Here is a 20394-nt window from a genome sequence, read left to right as displayed (position 1 = left end):
TGACCTCCAACCAGTAGCTGGCGGTAAAGAACAACCAAGTGACACTGTTATCTTGGGAAGTCTGGAGATAGTCGTCGTAGTGGATAGTTGCATTTGTATTAGCTCTTAGATAATTTAATAATACCAATGTAGTAGTTAGTAGATTTTGATAGTTTTCTTATTGTTATCTGACCCACATTATTGCTTAGTAATAAACATTCAACTAGTCACGAACTAGACGTTCTGTAGTGCACTAATTCCATCCAGCCAAGCACCAGAACGTAACATTCCGCATAGGGGTAATCAGAGATAGTCAGTACCGGGTTAATCATAGACAGTCATTACGTGGTTAATTTGACAGAGTCGGAATGGTGTAAATCAGAGAGTCAGCTCGGAGTTAATAAGAGAGTCAATACGGGGTTAATCAACTAGAGTCAGTACCGGGTCAATAAAAATAAGACAGCATGGAATTAATCAAAATAAGTCAGCACGGTTTTAATGAGAGAATCAGTGCAGGAATCCTATTCATGGAATCCATACAGTGCAGAAGGAGACCGTTTGGCTCATCGAGTGATTCCTCATTCCAAACCCTCATTCTGAATGTCGTGTTGTTCCCAATTCTCCATTCTAGGTTTCTCTAATACTCTGTCTACGCTCTGGGCTGGATTCTCTGCCCCGCTGTGCCACATTTCTGCCTCGACCCTCTGGCGGGATTCTCCGTTACGCCGGCCGGTCAATGCGGTTTCCCATTGTTGGGCAGACCCACGCCGTCGGGAAACCCCCGGGCGCTGGCAAAACGGAGCATCCCGCCGGCAGAGAATCCAGCCCTCTGGATATTGTTCATCGTCAGTGTACTCCAGATGTGTCGGAGATATGTGTAAACAGGCAGAAATACTAAATCACCTCCGAATGTAACACCTCCCTATTCTCTGAACCCCAACTCGTGGCTCTTCAATATGAAATAAGGCACATACTGGAAATCCTCGGGGCATCTATGGAGGGAGAAACAGAATTAACTTTTTGAGACCATGCGGACACTCTCTCCACAGATGCTGCCAGGTCTACTGATATTTATCAGCACTTTCTGTTTTTATTACCCATTTCCAGCATCTGCATTATTTTACTTTTATTTTAGGCTTTTGATGTTTCAAATGAAAACCCATCGGTTCAACAGCAGCTCACGCCTCTCACCGATTCCGATCGCAATATTGACTCTTCCAAAGGGGCACAGTTACAGGACTGTGAGATACCGAGGCTCCCATGGCTATATTCCTTTAGATGACTTGCCATATCAGTGTCACTGGGGCTTTTCGCGGTAGAGAGGAATCTTGTGAATGTTTGCTGGTGAGTTAAAGGATCAACAGTTCCTGCTCCAGATCATCAACCAGTTAGCCCCAACCGCAAGGTGCCCTTATATAGGGGGCGGGATTCTCCGAAATGGAGGCAGAGTGTTCACGACGGCGCGAAACGGCCCCTAGCCCGACCGATTCAGGGCCCGATAATCGGCTAGGAGCGGCACCGCGTCATTTACGCGCGCCAGGCCTTGGCGCTGCGTAAAGGTGGTGCCGCATAAATGACGCGGCCGGCGCCGCATAACTGGCGTCACCCGCGCATGCGTGGTTGCCGTCCTCTTCAAGTCCGCCCCGCAAGAAGATGTCAGACGGATCTTGCAGGGCTGCGGAGGAAAGGAGGTCCTCCTTCAGAGAGGACAGCCCGACGGTCGGTGGGCACCGATCACGGGCCACAACCCATTTGAAGCCCCCCCCCCCCCAGTGTTCCCACGCTGTTCCCGCCGGCAGCGACCAGGTGTGGACGGCGCCGGGGGGAACCCGCCATTTTGGGTTGGCCACTCGGCCCATCCGGGCGATTCTCCGGCCTGCGCCGCGCGGAACTCGACGGGGCCGTTCTCGCCGCTTGGGAGAATCGCGGGAGGGCGTCGGACCGGTGACGCGGGAAAATTTGGTGACCCAGGCGACTCTCCCAACCGGCGCGGGAGCGGAGAATTGCGCCCAGGGTGTTTGGTAAAGAAAAGAACAGGGGTGAAATTCTCTGGTATCGGCACGATGTCCGCCGACTGGCGCCCAAAACGGCGCAAATCAGCCAGGCATCGCGCCGCCCCAAAGGTGCGGAGTGCTCCGCATCTTGGGGGGGCCGAGCCCCAACCTTAAGGGGCTAGGTCCGCGCCGGACTAATTTCCACCCCGCCAGCTGGCGGAAAAGGCCTTTGGTGCCCCGCCAGCTGGCGCGGAAATGACATCTCCGGGCGGCGCATGCGCGGGAGCGTTAGCGGTCCCCCTACGGCGGAGACCGTGGCGAAGGCGGAAGGAAAAGAGTGCCCCACGGCACAGGCCCGCCCGCGGATCGATGGACCCCGATCGCGGGCCAGGCCACCGTGGGGGCACCCCCCGGGGCCAGATCGCCCCGCGCCCCCCCCCCCCCCAGGACCCCGGAGCCCGCCCGCGCCGCCTTGTCCGGTAAGGTAGGTGGTTTAATCTACGCCAGCGGGACAGGCATTTTGGCAGTGGGACTTCGGCCCATCCGGGCCGGAGAATTGCGGGGGGGGGGGGGGGGTCCCGCCAACCTGCGCGGCGCGATTCCCACCCCCGCCGGCTATCCGGTGCCGGGGAATTCGGCAACCGGCGGGGGCGGGATTCATGCCTGCGATTCTCCGACCCGGCGGGGAGGGTCGGAGAATCTCGCCCCAGGTGTGATAATGATGCTGAATAACCCTTTACTTCTCACTACCCATTTAACCAATTAGGCATTGTAGGGGAGGGGAGGGTATTGCTTTAAACACCAACCCAGAGCACCACAGAATTACAGAGTCCATTTAGTCCAACTCCCCCATGGTAGTGTTTGTACTTCACAGTGGCCTCTATTTTCTACTTCAACTCACATGAAAGAATTTCCATCTCGGCCTTCCACCTTCATATTTTTAATGTAGCTTTTTCAAGAAAGGGACTGAGACAAACAAGAGAGTCAAAACTTTAGCAGGAGATCTTTTATTGTAGAATTAATTTAGCCTGGGCAATGGGTCACAGATAGAGGTAAGATATCCAATAGACAAGATTGAAAAGTAGAAAGGCGGTGGGAAAGAAAACCCGGGAGTAGACATCCAGCCGGGAGATGTGAATGCGGATGTGTCCCCTCCGCCAGGTGCCAGTTTGACAATCATCGATGCAGCAGAAGAAGGATCGACAGTCCTTCCCCTCCAAACAGTCATCAGGCAGCTCGTCCTCTGGTTCTTGCCACTGTGCCAGGTTGTTCATGGTGATGGTGGTGAAGCAAGGTTCCACACCCGGAGTACACGACTCCTAAAGAACCAATCAGAAAAAGATCAACTTGACAAAAGGGTAGGAGAGAGGGAGGTGCGGACAAGATAGTCCACATTCTGAATAACGCTGTACTGACTCTCTGGTTAACCCCGTGCTGACACTCTCTGATTAACCCCCGACTGACTCTGTTTGATTAACCCCATATTGACACTTTCTGATTAATCCCGTACTGACTCTTCCTGATTAATCCCGTACTGACTATTCCTGATCAAGCCCGTACTATCTCTGGTTAATCCGCTATTGATTCTCTGATTAACCCCGACTAACTCTCGCTGATTAACCCTGTACAACTCTGATCAACACCGTGCTGATTCTTGCTGATTAACCCCATGCTGAATCTTTCTGGTTAATCCCGTACTGTCTATCTCTGCTTAACCGCCTACTGACTCTCTGAATAAGCCCATACTGACTCTCTCTGATTAACCCCGTTCTATCTCTCTCTGATTAACCCCGTACTGACTCTCTCTGATTAACCCCGTGCTGACTCTCTCTGATTAACCAAGTGCTGACTCTCTATAATTAACCCGTGCTGACTCTATATGATTATCCCATACAGATTCTCTGATTAATCCCATGCTGAGTCTCTCTGATTAACCCCGTGCTGACTCTCTCTGATTTACCCGTGCTGACTCTCTATAATTAACCCCGTACTAACTGTGTCTGATTAACCCAGTGCTGATTCTCTCAGTAACCCTGTGCTAACTCTGTCTTATGAATCACGTGCTCTCTCTCATTAACCCCGTGCTATCTCTCTCTGATTAACACCATGCTGACTCTCTCTGATTATCCCATAGAGACCCTCTCTGATTAACCCCATGCTACCTCTCTCTGATTAATCCCGTGCTGACTCTCTATGATTAGCCCCATGCTACCTCTCTCTGATTAACCCCATGCTGACTCTCTATGAGTATCCCATACAGGCACTCTCTGATTTACCTTGTGCTACCTCTCTCTGATTAACCCCGTGCTGACTCTCTCCAATTAACCCCGTGCTGACTTTCTCTGATTAGCCCCACGTTGACACTCTCTGATTAACCTTGCGCTGACTTCTCTGATTAATCCGATACTGACTCTCTGAATAACCTCATACTGACGCACTCTGATTAATCCCAAACTGATTCTCTCTGAGTAACCGAGTGCTGACTCCCTCTGATTAAACCTGTGCTGACTCTGATTAAACCCGTGTTGACTTTCTCTGATTAACCCCGTGCTGACGCTCCCTGATTAACCCCATGCTGACTCTTTCTGATGATCCTATACAGACTCTCTCTGAGTAACACCGTTTATGACTCTCTCTGATTAACCACGTGCTGACTCTCTCTGATTAACCACATGCTGACTCTCTCTGATTAGCCCCGTGTTGACACTCTCTGATTAACCCCATGCCAAATCTTTCTGATTAACCCTCTGCTGACTCTCTCTGATTAACCCCATGCTGACTCTCTCTGATTAACCCCGTGTTGACTCTCTCTGATTAACCCCATGCTGCCTCACACTGATTAACCCCGTGTTGACACTCTTTGATTAACCCTGTGCCGAATCTTTCTGATTAACCCCGTGCTGACTCTCTCTGATTAACCCTGTGCTGACTCTCTCTGATTAACAAATGCTGACTCTTTCTGATTAACCCCGTGCTGACTCTCTCTGATTAACACCATGCTGACTCTCTCTGATTAACAAATGCTGACTCTCTCTGATTAACCCCGTACTGACTCTCTCTGATTAACCTTGTGCTGACTCTCTCTGATTAACACAGTACTGACTCTCTCTGATTAACCCCGTACTGACTCTCTCTGATTAACACAGTACTGACTCTCTCTGATTAACCCCATACTGACTCGCTCTGATTAAGACCTTGCTGAGTCTCTCTGATTAACCCCGTACTGACTCTCTCTGATTAACCTTGTGCTGACTCTCTCTGATTAACACAGTACTGACTCTCTCTGATTAACCCCATACTGACTCGCTCTGATTAAGCCCGTACTGAATCGCTCTGATTAAGTCCATGCTGACTGTCTCTGATTAACCCCGTACTGACTCTCTCTGATTAACCCCATGCTGACTGTCTCTGATTAACCCGGTACTGACTCGCTCTGATTAACCCCGTACTGACTCGCTCTGATTAACCCCGTACTGACTCGCTCTGATTAAGCCCAGCCCATGCTAACTCTCTCTGATTATCACCGTACTGACTCTCTCTGATTAAGCCCGTGCTGACACTCTCGATTAACCCTGTACTTACTCTCTCTGATTAACCCTGTGCTGACTCTCTTTGTTTAACCACATATTAACTCTCTCTGACTAACCCCATGCTGTCTCTTGCTGATTTACCCCATGCACACTCTCTCTGATTCACCCCATGCTGACTCTCTTTGTTTAACCTGGGGCTGACTCTAATTAACCTCATGCTGAAGGTCCCTGTTTCACTCTGTACTGTCTCTGATGAACTGTGTGCTGATGTTCTCTGATAAACCTTTTGCTGAGGGTGTTTGACTCATCCTACACTGTCAAGAATGAACCCACTGTTAAGGGGCTGGTTTATCACACGGATAAATCGCTGGCTTTAAAAGCAGACCAAGCAGGCCAGCAGCATGGTTCAATTCCTGTACCAGCCTCCCCGAACAGGCGCCGGAATGTGGCGACTAGGGGCTTTTCACAGTAACTTCATTGAAGCCTACTTGTGACAATAAGCGATTTTCATAATGTTATTCCTGGGTGATACATGATTTCAATTGTTAAATCACCATCTTCCTCTCTTTAAACCATTGAAATCCACAGCCAATACACTTCTTTACATTTTAACCTTACCTCCTTTCACTAAGTCCCTGTTGAATGGAGGGAGATTTGCTGATGGGCGAATTGATGTTTCCCTTCTCAAAATGCAGATTTTCCCATTCTCAGTGGGATTCAATGGAAACAGGATTAGTTTCCACAGCCCCGCAACCAGCCTGTGTACACACTGCATGTTTAAACTCACCCATTGTTGGCCTCTAATCACACCCATGTTCCAGAGAACAGAAACCATAATCCTGCGAGCCTGAAGCTAGGTAGTGTAGATTGTCAATGAACCTCACTCCAACGATGTCCCACTACGGCAGGGGAGAGGGGGGGGGGGGGGGGGGGATGACATTTGCAGGGGGGGGGGGGGTGACATTTGCAGCACCTTATTCAGTCTGAAAACTGATGTACACAATCAAACAAACTAGTGACTCAATTGATATTTTTGTGCCGAGTTGACATTGGTGCCAATCACGGATTTCGCAATCGGATGGTCCAGGCCCAAGTTGCTGCCTAGATTTGTTGGGCCCATTTTTCAGGTATCCCCAGGACACCTGGAGTAGATGTCAGGTTTCCTATATATGCAAATGATGGGATTATTGGCTCTTTTTGGCCATCTTGCTGGAGTTTGGTGGTTCTGAGTTGGAGCAGGATCGGACCTGCGCCTCCTGGTTTTGCAGAAGCCACTGAAATGTCCATGTTGAAGGAGTCGTGGCTGTGAAGTCAGGAGGATTAGTTGCTGATCTGCCAAAATCCCTCGCCCACTACCAACCATACACCTCCAAATAGTGCCGGGGATGAAAATGGCCGATTTAGAGAAGAATTGAGCTGCCTGTAGAGATACTCATTAGGCACACTCAGCTTGCCCATGTAAAGAAGATAAAGCCCATCAACCTATTTGTAGTCAGATTCAACCCTCATGTTTCAAACCAAAAATGGGCATAAGCAATTTCTACTCTATCCTGAGCTGCAGCAGAAGGTTCCCCATTTCAGTACAGTAATATTACATTGAGAAGTATGGCAAACAGTGACACTGAAATGTTTCTGAAGTAAAGGGTACTCGCACAATAGAGGTAAAAGGTGATTATAACAGTATTGTGCTGGGGCTCTGACTCTTGTTTTTCTCACAACCAAGAACAATGAGCAATTTATTAACCTATCTTGGTCATAACTCACATCCATCATGAACTAGTCTCATGCATTCATCTAGTGTTGTCTTCCATGGACAGTGGAGATAACAAAGAGACAAAGACAAACACATTTTGCCACAACACTGCCTGGCAATCTTCTGCCCTTTTTTAAGTAGTGCCATGAGGTCTTCTGCATGAAAGGGCAGATGGGGCCTCACTTTAATGCTTCATCCAAAAGACAACAGGGTGAATTCTCTGCTTCCCCAGCTGCGTGTTTCTCGGCAGCGCACCCTCGCTGGCAGCGGGACTCTTGCTCCTGCCGCTGGCCAATGGGATTTCTCCTGTCCCCTCCCCACGCCTCTGGGAAACCGATGGGCCGGAAAAGCTGCTGGCGGGATGGAGAATCCTGCCAGTGGAGAATTCACCCCAACATCTCCAATAGTGCAACACTTCCTCAGTGCTGCCCCCTGACCGTGTAGCACAACCGCAGCACTGGCGCTAGGGTGTCAGCCTGAATTTTGAGCTCACATTTCTGGAGTGGAATTTGAACCAAGAACTTTCAAATCGGAGACGAGCATAATCTGAGCTAGCACAAAATCCATATGCGCCATCTTATTGAAGGCCTTTTAAAAATATCACATCAATGACATTCCCCTTATTTACTCTTTGTTGATCCTTCAAAGAAGTCAATAAGGTTGGTCAAGCAAGATCTTCGCTTTTGAAATCTGAGTTGACCATTCTCTCCTGTATATAGTTTGGAGATCTGGGCTGAAATTCTCTGGCTGTTTGCTGGCAGCGGGATTCTTTAGTTTCACCGGCAGTGCACCCAGCACCTGTGGGTTTTCCAGCAGTAAGGGGTGGCTTCTGTAGGAATTCTCATTGACAACAGCAGGAGCAGAGAATCTCGGTGTCAGCGAACGCTGCCCCCTGCTGCTGAGAAACACATGGCTAGGAGTATCCCACCTCTTATTTCTACCTTTGATTTTTTTAAAATTTGTTCACAGGTTGTGGGCGTCGCTGACCGGGCCAGTATTTATTGCCCATCCCTGAGGGCACTTAAGAGTCAACCACATTGCTGTGGGTCTGGAGTCACATGTAGGCCAGACCAGGTAATGACGACAGATTTCCTTTCCTAAAAGACATTAGTGAACCAGTTTTTACGACAATCGACAAGGGTTTCATAGTCACCTCTAGACCTCTAATTCCAGATCTTTATTGAATTCAAATTTCACCATCTGCCGTGGTGGGATTCGAACCCAGGTCCACAGAGCAGGACTCTCGAATCTCTGGATTACTAGTCCAACGATAATACCACTACGCCACTGCCTCCCGCTATAATAATTTAACTATTGTCCCTCCCATCGATGATAAGCTAATTGCTTAATAATTCCCTGGGCTTGTTCCAGCTCCCCTTTTTAAATGTCAGAATCATGTAAATGTCTTTGGCATTATTCCCCTTTCTCAGATTTATCTATATATATGCAATAGTGTCTTTGATATTCTTGCCAGGCAATCAGCCATTAGTCCATGAGTGACCCTAGGCAACTCTATCCATTATGTATAGCTTGAGACCCGCTCCACATCAAATGTTGGGCAACGCAAGGTGACAGTCCGCCCTACTACCATAGCCGGTATGGGGATTGAACCCATACTGATGCCATCATTCTGAACTGCACTCTCACTAGGTAGCTAACTAAGCTAACTGTCTGAAACTCTTCCAAGATGCAAAGAGACAATCTATCCAGGATTTTATACAGCCTACCTCCTCCATTTATATCTGAAATGCATTTTTGATTGTCTAACATCATGAGGCAATATTGTTGATCTATATTTCCACAATTTCCACTGCGTGTTTATTGCGTTTTTCCCTGAGACCCTCCTGCTGTTTTGATTTTTCATTTGTCATTTACCTGTGTATATTTGTAGAATGCTTCACCATTGCTTTTTATATTGCTTCACAATTTAATTTCATCGTTTCTCTGCCTTCCTAATTGATTTTTGATTTCTTTTCTGCTTCAAATTTACTTTTGTTGTCCTCACTTTTGTTGTTCATGTAGTTAGTGTAAACTTTCTAGTTTTATTTTACCCTTATCTCTTTATTCATCCATGCTGAATCAATATTAGCTAGTTTGCATTTGTTTTTGTTCAGAGTATATTTCTTCTGAACTTTATTACTGATTGTTTTAAATATTTTGCTCTCAGCAATATATTTTTTAATATTTTATATGTTAATATATTTTAAATATTTTGACTCTAATCAATTTTTACAGATGCACCAAAGAAAGCATCCCATCTGGCTGCCTCCCAGTCTGGTATGGCAACTGCTCGGCCCAGGGCCGCAAGAAACTTCAGAGTCATGAACACAGTCCAGTCCATCACACGAACCTGCCTCCCATCCATTGACTCCATCTACACCTCCCGCTGCCTGGGGAAAGTGGGCAGCATAATCAAAGGCTCCTCCCACTCGGGTTACTTTCTCTTCCAACTTCTTCCATCAGGCAGGAGATACAAAAGTCTGAGAACGTGCAATAACAGATACAAAAACAGCTTCTTCCCCGCTGTTATCAGACTCCTGAATGACCCTCTTATGGACTGAACTGATCTTTCCACGCATCTTCTCTACTGTGTAGCCTACACTTCGTATGCTTCACCTGATGTCTAGGTATTTACATTGTGTATTTATCGTTATGTCCTACATTTTTCATGTATGGAACGTTCTATCTGGACTGTCCGCAGAACAATACTTTTCACTGTCTCTCAGTATACATGACAATAAATACAAATTCAGTCTAAATCCAATATTTCTCTCTACTGTTCTCTCTTTCCCTGTGTTTTTTTTTCAGTTCACCTTCCCCAATTTCATTTTCATTGGCGCTCTTTACTTTGGTCTTTGTCTTAATCATGCCATCGCACTCTTACAATCGTTATTGCCTAGGCCAAGTTTTCTCCAACTTTTCCAGCTGTGGAAACCTTTTGACCTCCCAAGAGCACTGAAGGAACCCCTGAGAAACATTCTTATTATATTGAAGAATTGAACCACAAAAAATGATTCTGATTGTGCAATAGGTACAGGCATACAAAGACAAACTTAAAAGATGTTTCTGTCTTAAATGTATACATTTAATATAGAGTCATAGAGCACAGAAAGGGCCCTTCAGCCTATCGAGTCTGCACTGGTCAAAAACAACCACCTAACTATTCTAATCCCATTTCCCAGCACTTGCTCATAGAATGGTATGCCTTGGGATCACAAGTGCACATCTAAATACTTTTCAATGTGTATTAGAGTCTCTGCCTCCACCATCCTTTCAGGCAGTGAGTTCCAAAGTCCCACCACACTCTGGTTAAAAGTGTTCTTCCATACATCCCCTCTAAACCTCCTGCCCCTTACCTTAAATCAATGTCCCCTGGTCATTGAGTCCTCTACCAAGAGGAATAGTTGGTTACTGTCTACTCTATCTATGCCCCTCATAATTTTATACATCTCAATCATGCCCCCCCCCTCAGTCTCCTCTGCTCCAAGGAAAACAAGAAAGTCTATCCAATTTCTCTTCATAACTAAAATTCTCCAGCCCATGCAACATCCTAGTAAATCTCCTCTGCACCCTTTCCAGTGCTATCACATCCCTCCTATAATGTGAATTTCAGAATGGCATTCATGTCTAAATCATTTATATAAACCACTAAGAGCAAGGGCCCAACACTGATCTTTGCAGGACCCCACTGGATTTCAGTCAGAAAAACACCCCTTGATGATCACCCCCTGCTTCCTGCCATTCAGCCAATTTTGGATCCATTTTGCCAAATTTCCTTGGATCCTATGTGGGACCTTATCAAAAGCCTTGCTGAAGTACAAGTAGACTACGCCAAATCCATTTCCCTCATCTACACATCTGGTCACTACTTCGAAAAATTCAATCAAAAGTAGGTCAGATCGGAACTCCCCTTCACAAAACCGTGCTGACTGTTCTTGATTAATTCCTGCCTCTCCAAATGCAGATTATTCTGTTCCTCAGAATTGTTTTCAATAGTTTCCCCATCACTGAGGTTAGAATAACTGGCCTCTAGTTTCCTGGTTCATCCCTTCCTCCCTTCTTGAATAAATGGTACGACATTGGCTATCCTCCAGTTCTCCGGCACCACTCCTGTAGCCAGAGAGGAATTAAAAACTATTGCCAGCGCCCGTGCTATTTCCTCCCTTGCCTCACTCAACAGTCTGGGATACATTTCATCTAGCCCTGGAGATTTGTCTACTTTTAGCCTGCCAGACCACTCAGAACCTCCTGTCTGTCATGAGTGAACACTGACACAAAGTATTCATTTAGATCCCAGTCCTCTGGCTCCACACATAAATTACCACTGTGGTCTTTAGTAGGCCCTACTTCTTCCCTAGTTATTCTTTTACCCTTAATGTTCTTTAAAGACAACTTAGAATTTTCCTTTATTTTACCTGTCAGTATCCTTTCATGTCCTTTCATCCTTCCATTACAGCGAATGACTAGGGAAAGAGTAGGACCAGTCAAGGACAGGGATGGGAAGTTGTGTGTAGAGTCTGAAGAGATAGGCGAGATACTAAATGAATATTTTTCATCAGTATTCACTCCGGAAAAAGATAATGTTGTGGAGGAGAATGCTGAGCTCCAGGTAAATATATTAGATGGCATTGAGGTACGTAGGGAAGACGTGTTGGCAATTCTGGACAGGCTGAAAATAGATAAGTCCCCGGGACCTGATGGGATTTATCCTAGGATTCTCTGGGAAGCCAGGGAAGAGATTGCTGGACCATTGGCTTTGATTTCTATGTCATCATTGGCTACAGGAATAGTGCCAGAGGACTGGAGGATAGCAAATGTGGTCCCTTTGTTCAAAAAGGGGAGCAGAGACAACCCCGGCAACTATAGACCGGTGAGCCTCACGTCTGTAGTGGGTAAAGTCTTGGAGGGGATTATAAGAGACAAGATTTATAATCATCTAGATAGGAATAATATGATCAGGGATAGTCAGCATGGCTTTGTGAAGGGTAGGTCATGCCTCACAAACCTTATCGAGTTCTTTGAGAAGGTGACTGAACAGGTAGACGAGGGTAGAGCAGTTGATGTGGTGTATATGGATTTCAGCAAAGCATTTGATAAGGTTCCCCACGGTAGGCTATTGCAGAAAATATGGAGGCTGGGGATTGAGGGTGATTTAGAGATGTGGATCAGAAATTGGCTAGCTGAAAGAAGACAGAGGGTGGTGGTTGATGGGAAATGTTCAGAATGGAGTTCAGTCACAAGTGGAGTACCACAAGGATCTGTTCTGGGGCCGTTGCTGTTTGTCATTTTTATCAATGACCTAGAGGAAGGCGCAGAAGGGTGGGTGAGTACATTTGCAGACGATACTAAAGTCGGTGGTGTTGTCGATAGTGTGGAAGGAAGTAGCAGGTTACAGAGGGATATAGATAAGCTGCAGAGCTGGGCTGAGAGGTGGCAAATGGAGTTTAATGTAGAGAAGTGTGAGGTGATTCACTTTGGAAGGAATAACAGGAATGTGGAATATTTGGCTAATGGAAAAGTTCTTGGAAGTGTGGATGAGCAGAGGGATCTAGGTGTCCATGTACATAGATCCCTGAAAGTTGCCACCCAGGTTGATAGGGTTGTGAAGAAGGCCTATGGAGTGTTGGCCTTTATTGGTAGAGGGATTGAGTTCCGGAGTCAGGAGGTCATGTTGCAGCTGTACAGAACTCTGGTACGGCCGCATTTGGAGTATTGCGTACAGTTCTGGTCACCGCATTATAGGAAGGACGTGGAGGCTTTGGAGCGGGTGCAGAGGAGATTTACCAGGATGTTGCCTGGTATGGAGGGAAAATCTTATGAGGAAAGGCTGATGGACTTGAGGTTGTTTTCGTTGGAGAGAAGAAGGTTAAGAGGAGACTTAATAGAGGCATACAAAATGATCAGGGGGTTGGTTAGGGTGGACAGTGAGAGCCTTCTCCCGCGGATGGAAATGGCTGGCACGAGGGGACATAACTTTAAACTGAGGGGTAATAGATATAGGACAGAGGTCAGAGGTAGGTTCTTTACGCAAAGAGTAGTGAGGCCGTGGAATGCCCTACCTGCTACAGTAGTGAACTCGCCAACATTGAGGGCATTTAAAAGTTTATTGGATAAACATATGGATGATAATGGTATAGTGTAGGTTAGATGGCTTTTGTTTCGGTGCAACATCATGGGCCGAAGGGCCTGTACTGCGCTGTATTGTTCTATGTACAGTAAAATTTTCTGTTTTTTAACAAATACGTCCAAGTTTTACCTTCCTTTTGTCACTTTGAATGGGAGCCCCACCAACACACACTCCCTCACCCTCACCCACCCTTTCATCCACCTGTAATCTCACCCACTCCACTCTCATCCTCACTCTCACCCACACCCTAATCCACCATCATTCAACCGCCCTCACCCATACCCTTACCCTTACTCACACTTTTATTTTCACTCACTCACCCGCCACGTGGGCCTTACGGCATAGGATCTTCTCAGCCCCTCATGAATGAGTAATGGACCTGTGACTTTAATGTGCCCTATATCCTTAATGCAAACAAGCAGCCTGTGTGCAGCCTTTAATTCAAACAGACCCCAGAAGGCTGTGCTGTTTTAGACTGACATCAGTAATGACTCAGGTTGATGGACATGGCTGGTGGCCAATGAATTGGCTCATATGTTTCTGCCCTGCCTGGTGGCCAGTGGTGATTGTTTCTGACCCCACTGACATGTTTCTCAGAGCCTCAAGGCTGGTTTCCTCATTTCACTTTCATGACTAGCAGCTGGATGGAGGAATTTAACCAACTCATTCAGAAATACCCAGTAAATTCTCACTAAAAGGCTATGGTGAGAATCTGATAACTCTCTCTCCCTCTCCAGAAAAAGGCTGTGCAAGCAGAATCCAGAATCTGATAACACTCTCCCTCTCCAAAAAAGAGACTGATCTGCATGCAGACACCAGAATCTGATCGCACTCTCTCTAAGAACAGGCTGAAGTGAAGCCAGTGGCCTCTCCTGGAAAAGCTGTGAGTAAGATAGATTGCTGAGCTGCAAAGATCATTACATGCTGTAGACCAGAGACTTTAATCAACACTCCTACTGAGAAGTGAGTGTATTGGAGAGCTCGTCATCTGAAGCAAGGACTCTTATCTTTTCACCTTAACCTTATAATCTTTCCACCTTTTCCCCCTTCTGTGTTTGCCTGTCTTGTATGTGTTGGTAGTGGGTGGGGCAGTTAAAGGGGAATTAGGTATTAGGTCGACATTAAGCAGCTGTGTTTACTGGATATGTTATATTTGTTCTAGTTATAAATAAACAGTAACTGTGTTTAAATTTACAAACCCGATGACTGTAATTATTGGGCAACCAAGGGTTAACGATTTCAGGTATTTTCTTTATGTATTATTGGTTAATTCACTTGTGTTGCGACTTTGGGGCTGATGGGGCTGGAATTGACCGTGCACTCGCCCAGGGTGTCGAAACACTTCTTACACAAAACAGGCACATTGCAACACTGTCCCCCTTTCTCAGTCTTTTCTCACCAGTTTCTTTGTATGTATATGAAATGTCCCATGATTATTATTCAATGTTTTTTTAATGCATTTGCCTATAATCCTTCATTATGAGGTAATATGTAGAATGCTGCTACAAGATATACAGGCTGCTGTGTGTTGCTGTGTCTAACTCTATTAACATTATTAACAATTAACTGTAACTCTGTTTACCAGGATGCCTCCTGGTCTGGAGGGTTTTAGCTTTGCGGAGAGGCTGAATAGACTCGGACTGTTTTCATTCGCAAGATAGAGATTGAGGGATGGGCAGGCACTCTTTCCCAGTGTGAAGGGGTCAGTCACCAGGGAGGCATAGGTTTAAGGTCCGTGGGGCAAAGTTTAGAGATGTGCGAGGTAGGTTTTTTACGTAGAGGGTGGTGAGTGTCTGGAACGCGCTGCCAGGGGAGGTTGTGGAAGAAGATATATTAATGCTGTTCAAAAGGCACCTTGACAAATACACGGATAGGATGGGTATACAGGGATACGGCACAAGGAAGTGCTGAGGGTTTTGGCCAAGGTTGGTATCATGACTGGTATAGTCTTGGAGGGCCGAAGGGCCTGTTCCTGTGCTGTACTGTTCTTTGTTCTATTAGCTGCATATACATGCACACAAAAATAGGATGGGGGACCATTCCTTTCATCAGATGTTGCCTCCTCTGAATATAATTGTGTGTCTGCAGCATGCTGCCTCCCACTATGGATTTATTTTTCCCTCAGTAGCTTTTCCACTATTGTGGTGTGCACTCTGCATTTGAAATATTATTTGTACACAAAATTAACCTTGTTACAATTAAGGTTCCATTCAACAGGATTAATTTTCAGTTTTGGACCATATCTTATCTTTATCTCTTTCCATATTGCCTCTGCGTCTCTCTTAATGTCAATGAAGCCCCTTTCTCTACTGTCACGATGTTGTCTCTAATTAGTGCAGCCACCCCTTTACCCAACCTTTCAAAATACATCCTATCCTACAATATTTAATTGCCAGTTCTGATCTTTATGTAACCATGTTTCATGAGCACATCTGGCCCCTCACTATGAATTATTGCCTCCAGTTGCCTTGTTTTGGTTTAGAGGCCGTGTAATTTAATTTGTTTTCATTAATTGCTCCTCACACTTTAACAGTCATTTTATATTTGTGCCTACAATTGTATCTGTTCCCTGAACTTTTATGTTAGTCTAAATCCTTTGCATTTTCTAGCCACTACACTCATATATATTCCGCCCCCCCCCCCCCACCCCCCCACGGTTCTTACTAGTTTGAATTCTTAACTACTGCCCTCTTTATCCTCAACACTAGGGTCCTGGTTCAGTTCACATGGAACCAATTCCATTAGTACAGTAATGGTGCCTTTTCGTCAATGTGCTCTGCTTTCATCGCTCACCAATGTGTTTCCCTTCTCATGGCATTTCTGACATGGGTGGTGCATCATCCATCATGTAAGTTTCCCTTGTGAGAGAATTGGTTTCACATGCTTTACAAGGTCACGCATTGCTATTTATTGTCTGCTTAATATTGAGGCTGAGGTGTACTCCCAGCTCTTCTGCTTTCCGGAAAGGGCAATTCCGGCCTTGGGTGACTGTGTGGAGGCATTCGTTGTCCCCATGCCTGCATAGTTTTCTCTGGATTCCCCGGTTTTATCCCACAGTCCAAAGGTTAGGTGGGGTGGCGAGGATCGGGTGGGGGAGTGGGCCTCGAAAGGGGGTTCTTTCAGAGGCCGAATGGCTTCCTTTTGCACTGCACGGATTGTGTGGGTTCTGTGAATTTGAAAATGTTGAAACAGGCAGAGAAGGGCCACGTGTACTGGAAATCCATGTACTCTCTGTAATGTGGCAGGGTTTCCAAGCTATGAATCCCTCCTCAGAGCTCATGTGGACAAATGTGCCCTCCAAACAAATCCAATCCAATCCAATCCTGTGTGCCAATCACATTTCTGGGTTTCTGAATGCACACATGGCAGACTCAGCAATAAGTGTGGGAATATTTCCACCTCAATGTGCGTGGACTGATCTGTCACCATATGGTCATGACCTATATCCTCGTGAATGTTTACCTTTCAATTGACTGCCCAGCAGCAGCAAGTCTCTATTCATAATGTAGGGATGCAGTGCGGCCTCAGCACTGGCTGCAGTCAGCGATTGTAAATGGTGAGATGTTGCGCTCACTGTTCTCGAGCCACATATGGTGGATCGAACCTCTGCTGAAGGAAGCCATTAGGTCGAAGCGAGGATGTAGTGAGTCTGGCGTGTGCTTTTTTATTATCAAGTGAAAGCAAACTTGAGGGCTTTATGATGTTTGAGCTTTCTGCAGATCCCCAGGGATCGCCATTATGGTGGACTGTCTTTGCTCACGAGGAAATAATGTCATGTGTGGCAGACAACAATTAAAAACTCGTTATCCTCAGATGGTTCACATCCATCAAAAGGTGAGGAACAATACAGGCCAGCATCCCTAACTGCAAGTGCCAGATGTCATTGTAATTGAGAACAAGGAGACCTGGAGGACACAGGCACGTCTAAATCATTCTCTGGAAACCTGCATTCCGTACTTGGCAGCCTTGGCCTGAGTAGTGCCTCTCAGTTGCTGCTGTTGGATCTCATGGCGGAGCTTGGTGACATTGGCGAGATGGTGTCCAGTGAGGATCGTAGACAGCTGTTGCTTCTTGTAGGCTGCCATGGCAATTGGGATGCGTGAGAGACACTGGAAAAGGCGGTGTCTGTCTCCAGGAAAACCAACTCTAGTTGGGAGTCTTCAAAGGATCAGGACAATGTGCACCTCATGTTTAAACATGCATAGAATCATAGAATTTACAGTGCAGAAGGAGGCCATTTGGCCCATGGAGTTTGCACCGGCCCTCGGGAAGAGCTTCCACCCTGTCCCTGTAACCCAATCTAACCTTTTGGACACTAAGGGCAATTTATCATGGCCAATCCACATAGCCTGCATATCTTTGGACCCTGGGAGGAAACCGGAGCACCCGTAGGAAATCCACGCAGACACAGGGGAGAAAGTGCAAACTCCACACAGTCACCCGAGGCTGGAATTAAACCCGGGTCCTTGAAGCTGTGAGGCAGCCCTGCTAACCACTGCATAATCAGTGTTAAGTGAATGGACGAAAAGTGAGGATAGCCACGCTTGTGTTCATGTGGGTCCATGATGGAGGGCGGTAGTCAAATAGGAGATTCAGTACCATTCACTCTGCTCCTCCTGGTACCTGGTGACTATGAGGGCCTCACGTGGATGCCTGCCTCGTGTGGCCTGTGGTATGACCTCTTTGCATACAGCCTTGGCTTCGTCAATCTCACCGCCCTCATCGCTTCCTTGTCATCCTCATTGGAGAAAACCTGAAGCTTCTCCCCCCCCTTTACATGATCTGGTTGTGAAATGTGCAGCAAGCTACGATGATCCGTGAGACCTTCTGGAGATTGATTTGAAGTGACCCACTAGATCGGGAAAGGGCAGCACAGTGGTTAACACTGCTGCCTCATAGCGCCAGGGACCCGGGTTTAATTCCGGCCTTGGGTGACTGTCTGTGTGAAGTTTGCACATTCTCCCCGTGTCTATGTGGGTTTCCTCCGGGTGCTCAAGTTTCCTCCCACAGTCCAATAATCATAGAATCATAGAATTTACAGTGCAGAAGGAGGCCATTTGGCCCATCGAGCCTGCACCGGCCCTTACAAAGAACACCCGACTGAAGCCCATGTATCTACCCTATCCCTATAATCCAGTAACCCCCACTTAACATTTTTTGGACACTAAGGGCAATTTAGCATGGCAATCCACCTAACCCGCACATCTTTGGACTGTGGGAGGAAACCAGAGTACCCAGAGGAAACTCACGCAGACACGGGGAGAATGTGCAGACTCCGCACAGACAGTGACCCAGCCAGGAATTGTACCTGGGACCCTGGAGCTGTGAAGCAACTGTGCTAACCACTATGCTACCCTGCTGCAGGTTGTGCAGGTTAGGTGGACTGGCCATGTTAAATTAGCCCCTTAGTGTCCAATGGCAAGATGGGGTTCTGGGGAAAGGGCGGGGGAATAGGCCTAGGTAGGTGCTCTTTCAGAAGATCGGTGCAGACCTGATGGGCCAAATGGCCTCTTTCCACATTGGAGGTATTCTATTCTATCTGTCCAGGTATGGGAATCACATTTTTAAAATGCCTATAGTGTGCACCACCTTTATTGGGATAGCGGCATGAGTATTGTTGTACCTTCTCCCCGAGACTGCTTGTGGACTCCGGACAATGTCATCGTCCATGCCCTTTATAGGTAACCCTTGTTCCCGAGGAATCAATGCTGGATGCTGTGCCATCCTTCAAAAGATGTCAAGGATCTGTGATCTGCTTAAGATATCGGAATCATTGACCAGGAAACCTTGTAGGATTTGCTTGTTGTGGCTGCACACCAACTTCCCCTGTAGCGAGTAGAAGCTATTGAAGTATTGGAGTGCTGCTGCCAGGGAGAGTGTAGAGCCACATAAGTGCAGTTGATGGCACCCTGCAACTATTGGAAGCTGGAAATAGCTGCAAAGCCAAGTGCCCTAGCTTGTTGGCTTGTTTGATCTCTTGCTAAGTGTAGTAATTGTGGACATTGGCAAAAAGAGCATCTGTTACCTCCAAGATCCATTTATGTGTAGAAGCCTGAGAGCTCACAGAAGTCCCCAGTTGAGCCCTGGAAGGAGCCACTGGCAGAGAAGTTCAGGGCTGCGGTGAGTTTCATAGCCACTAGGGTGTCCTCCCAGTCCCTGTTGCAACAAGTCCTGGAGAATATGGCCACTAGATGGAGGCATCAATGACAGGGTCTCTCGCTCATCTGTAGGAAAGACATGTGTGGCGTGCACATCCTGGGTCTTGCAATGGGCCGATGAATGAGGTTTCTGGGAGCCTCAACCTCAGCATGTGGATGGGGCCCTTCTGCCCCTTGCTCCAGAGGGTGAATTTCCTGTGTTTGGCATGCCTGATGCTGCTTGCATCGTCTTCCCCTCCTCTCCTGACTGTGTGCAAGAACAGAGATTGCAAACAATGCAGCATCCATCTTCTTGACGGTCCTCTCTCTGCAGTACACGTGAGAAAAAGATATGAGTCTGTATGAGGCTCCAAAGGCCCTATTTTTTCCCATGAAGATTAATGGATCTGTAGCGGATAAAAGCTTTGGAAAGCTTTAGAGCAGGAGGCAAATAATTGCTCTTGACAACAGTTTGCGCTTCAACGTTACTCTTCCCCCTCCCCTATAGATGAGGGCATTAGATTCTTTGCCATTAGCTGTTTCGTCAAGGTATGAGATTATTTGTGGAGGGCAGGGGTTGTCGATTCTCCTGGGCGTACCTGCGAGCGGAATGATTGTAACCAGCATATGAGGCAGGCCAAGTCACCCATTTGCTCCTGACTCCGTTCTTGCTCTGGGGAATTTTGAGCCTGTGACTAAGGGGCTAATACAAGGTGATCAAAAATAGGAGCAAGAAAATAGGCCACTCGGCCCTTTGACCCTGTCCCACCATTCAATATGATCATGGCTATTCATCTATCTCTATGCCATACTCCCGTGCTCTCTCCATACCCCTTGATGTCTTTAGAGTTTAGAAATCTATTTTCTTCTTAAA

The 20394-nt window shown here is 46.8% G+C and overlaps 1 protein-coding gene across 4 annotated transcripts in view; it reads right to left on the bottom strand.

Annotated features, from left to right (window-relative positions):
* Positions 1 to 2964: 2964 nt before the first annotated feature.
* The window catches only part of LOC140420865 (gamma-aminobutyric acid receptor subunit gamma-4-like), a 559891-nt gene continuing 542461 nt past the window's right edge, over positions 2965 to 20394 (bottom strand). For 3 of the 4 annotated variants that reach the window (XM_072504962.1, XM_072504961.1, XM_072504960.1), the window contains one exon: positions 2965 to 3292. In XM_072504962.1, coding sequence (XP_072361063.1) covers positions 3201 to 3292 — 92 coding nt within the window. In that variant the 3' untranslated portion in view covers positions 2965 to 3200. The remainder of the gene's footprint in view (positions 3293 to 20394) is intronic. The other variant, XR_011946626.1, reaches the window with a different exon arrangement.

Source organism: Scyliorhinus torazame, chromosome 5 (genome assembly GCF_047496885.1).
Source record: "Scyliorhinus torazame isolate Kashiwa2021f chromosome 5, sScyTor2.1, whole genome shotgun sequence".
Lineage (NCBI taxonomy): Eukaryota > Metazoa > Chordata > Chondrichthyes > Carcharhiniformes > Scyliorhinidae > Scyliorhinus > Scyliorhinus torazame.
Note: the sequence above shows the minus strand (reverse complement) of the source record. Positions and strands in the feature narration are given on the sequence as shown.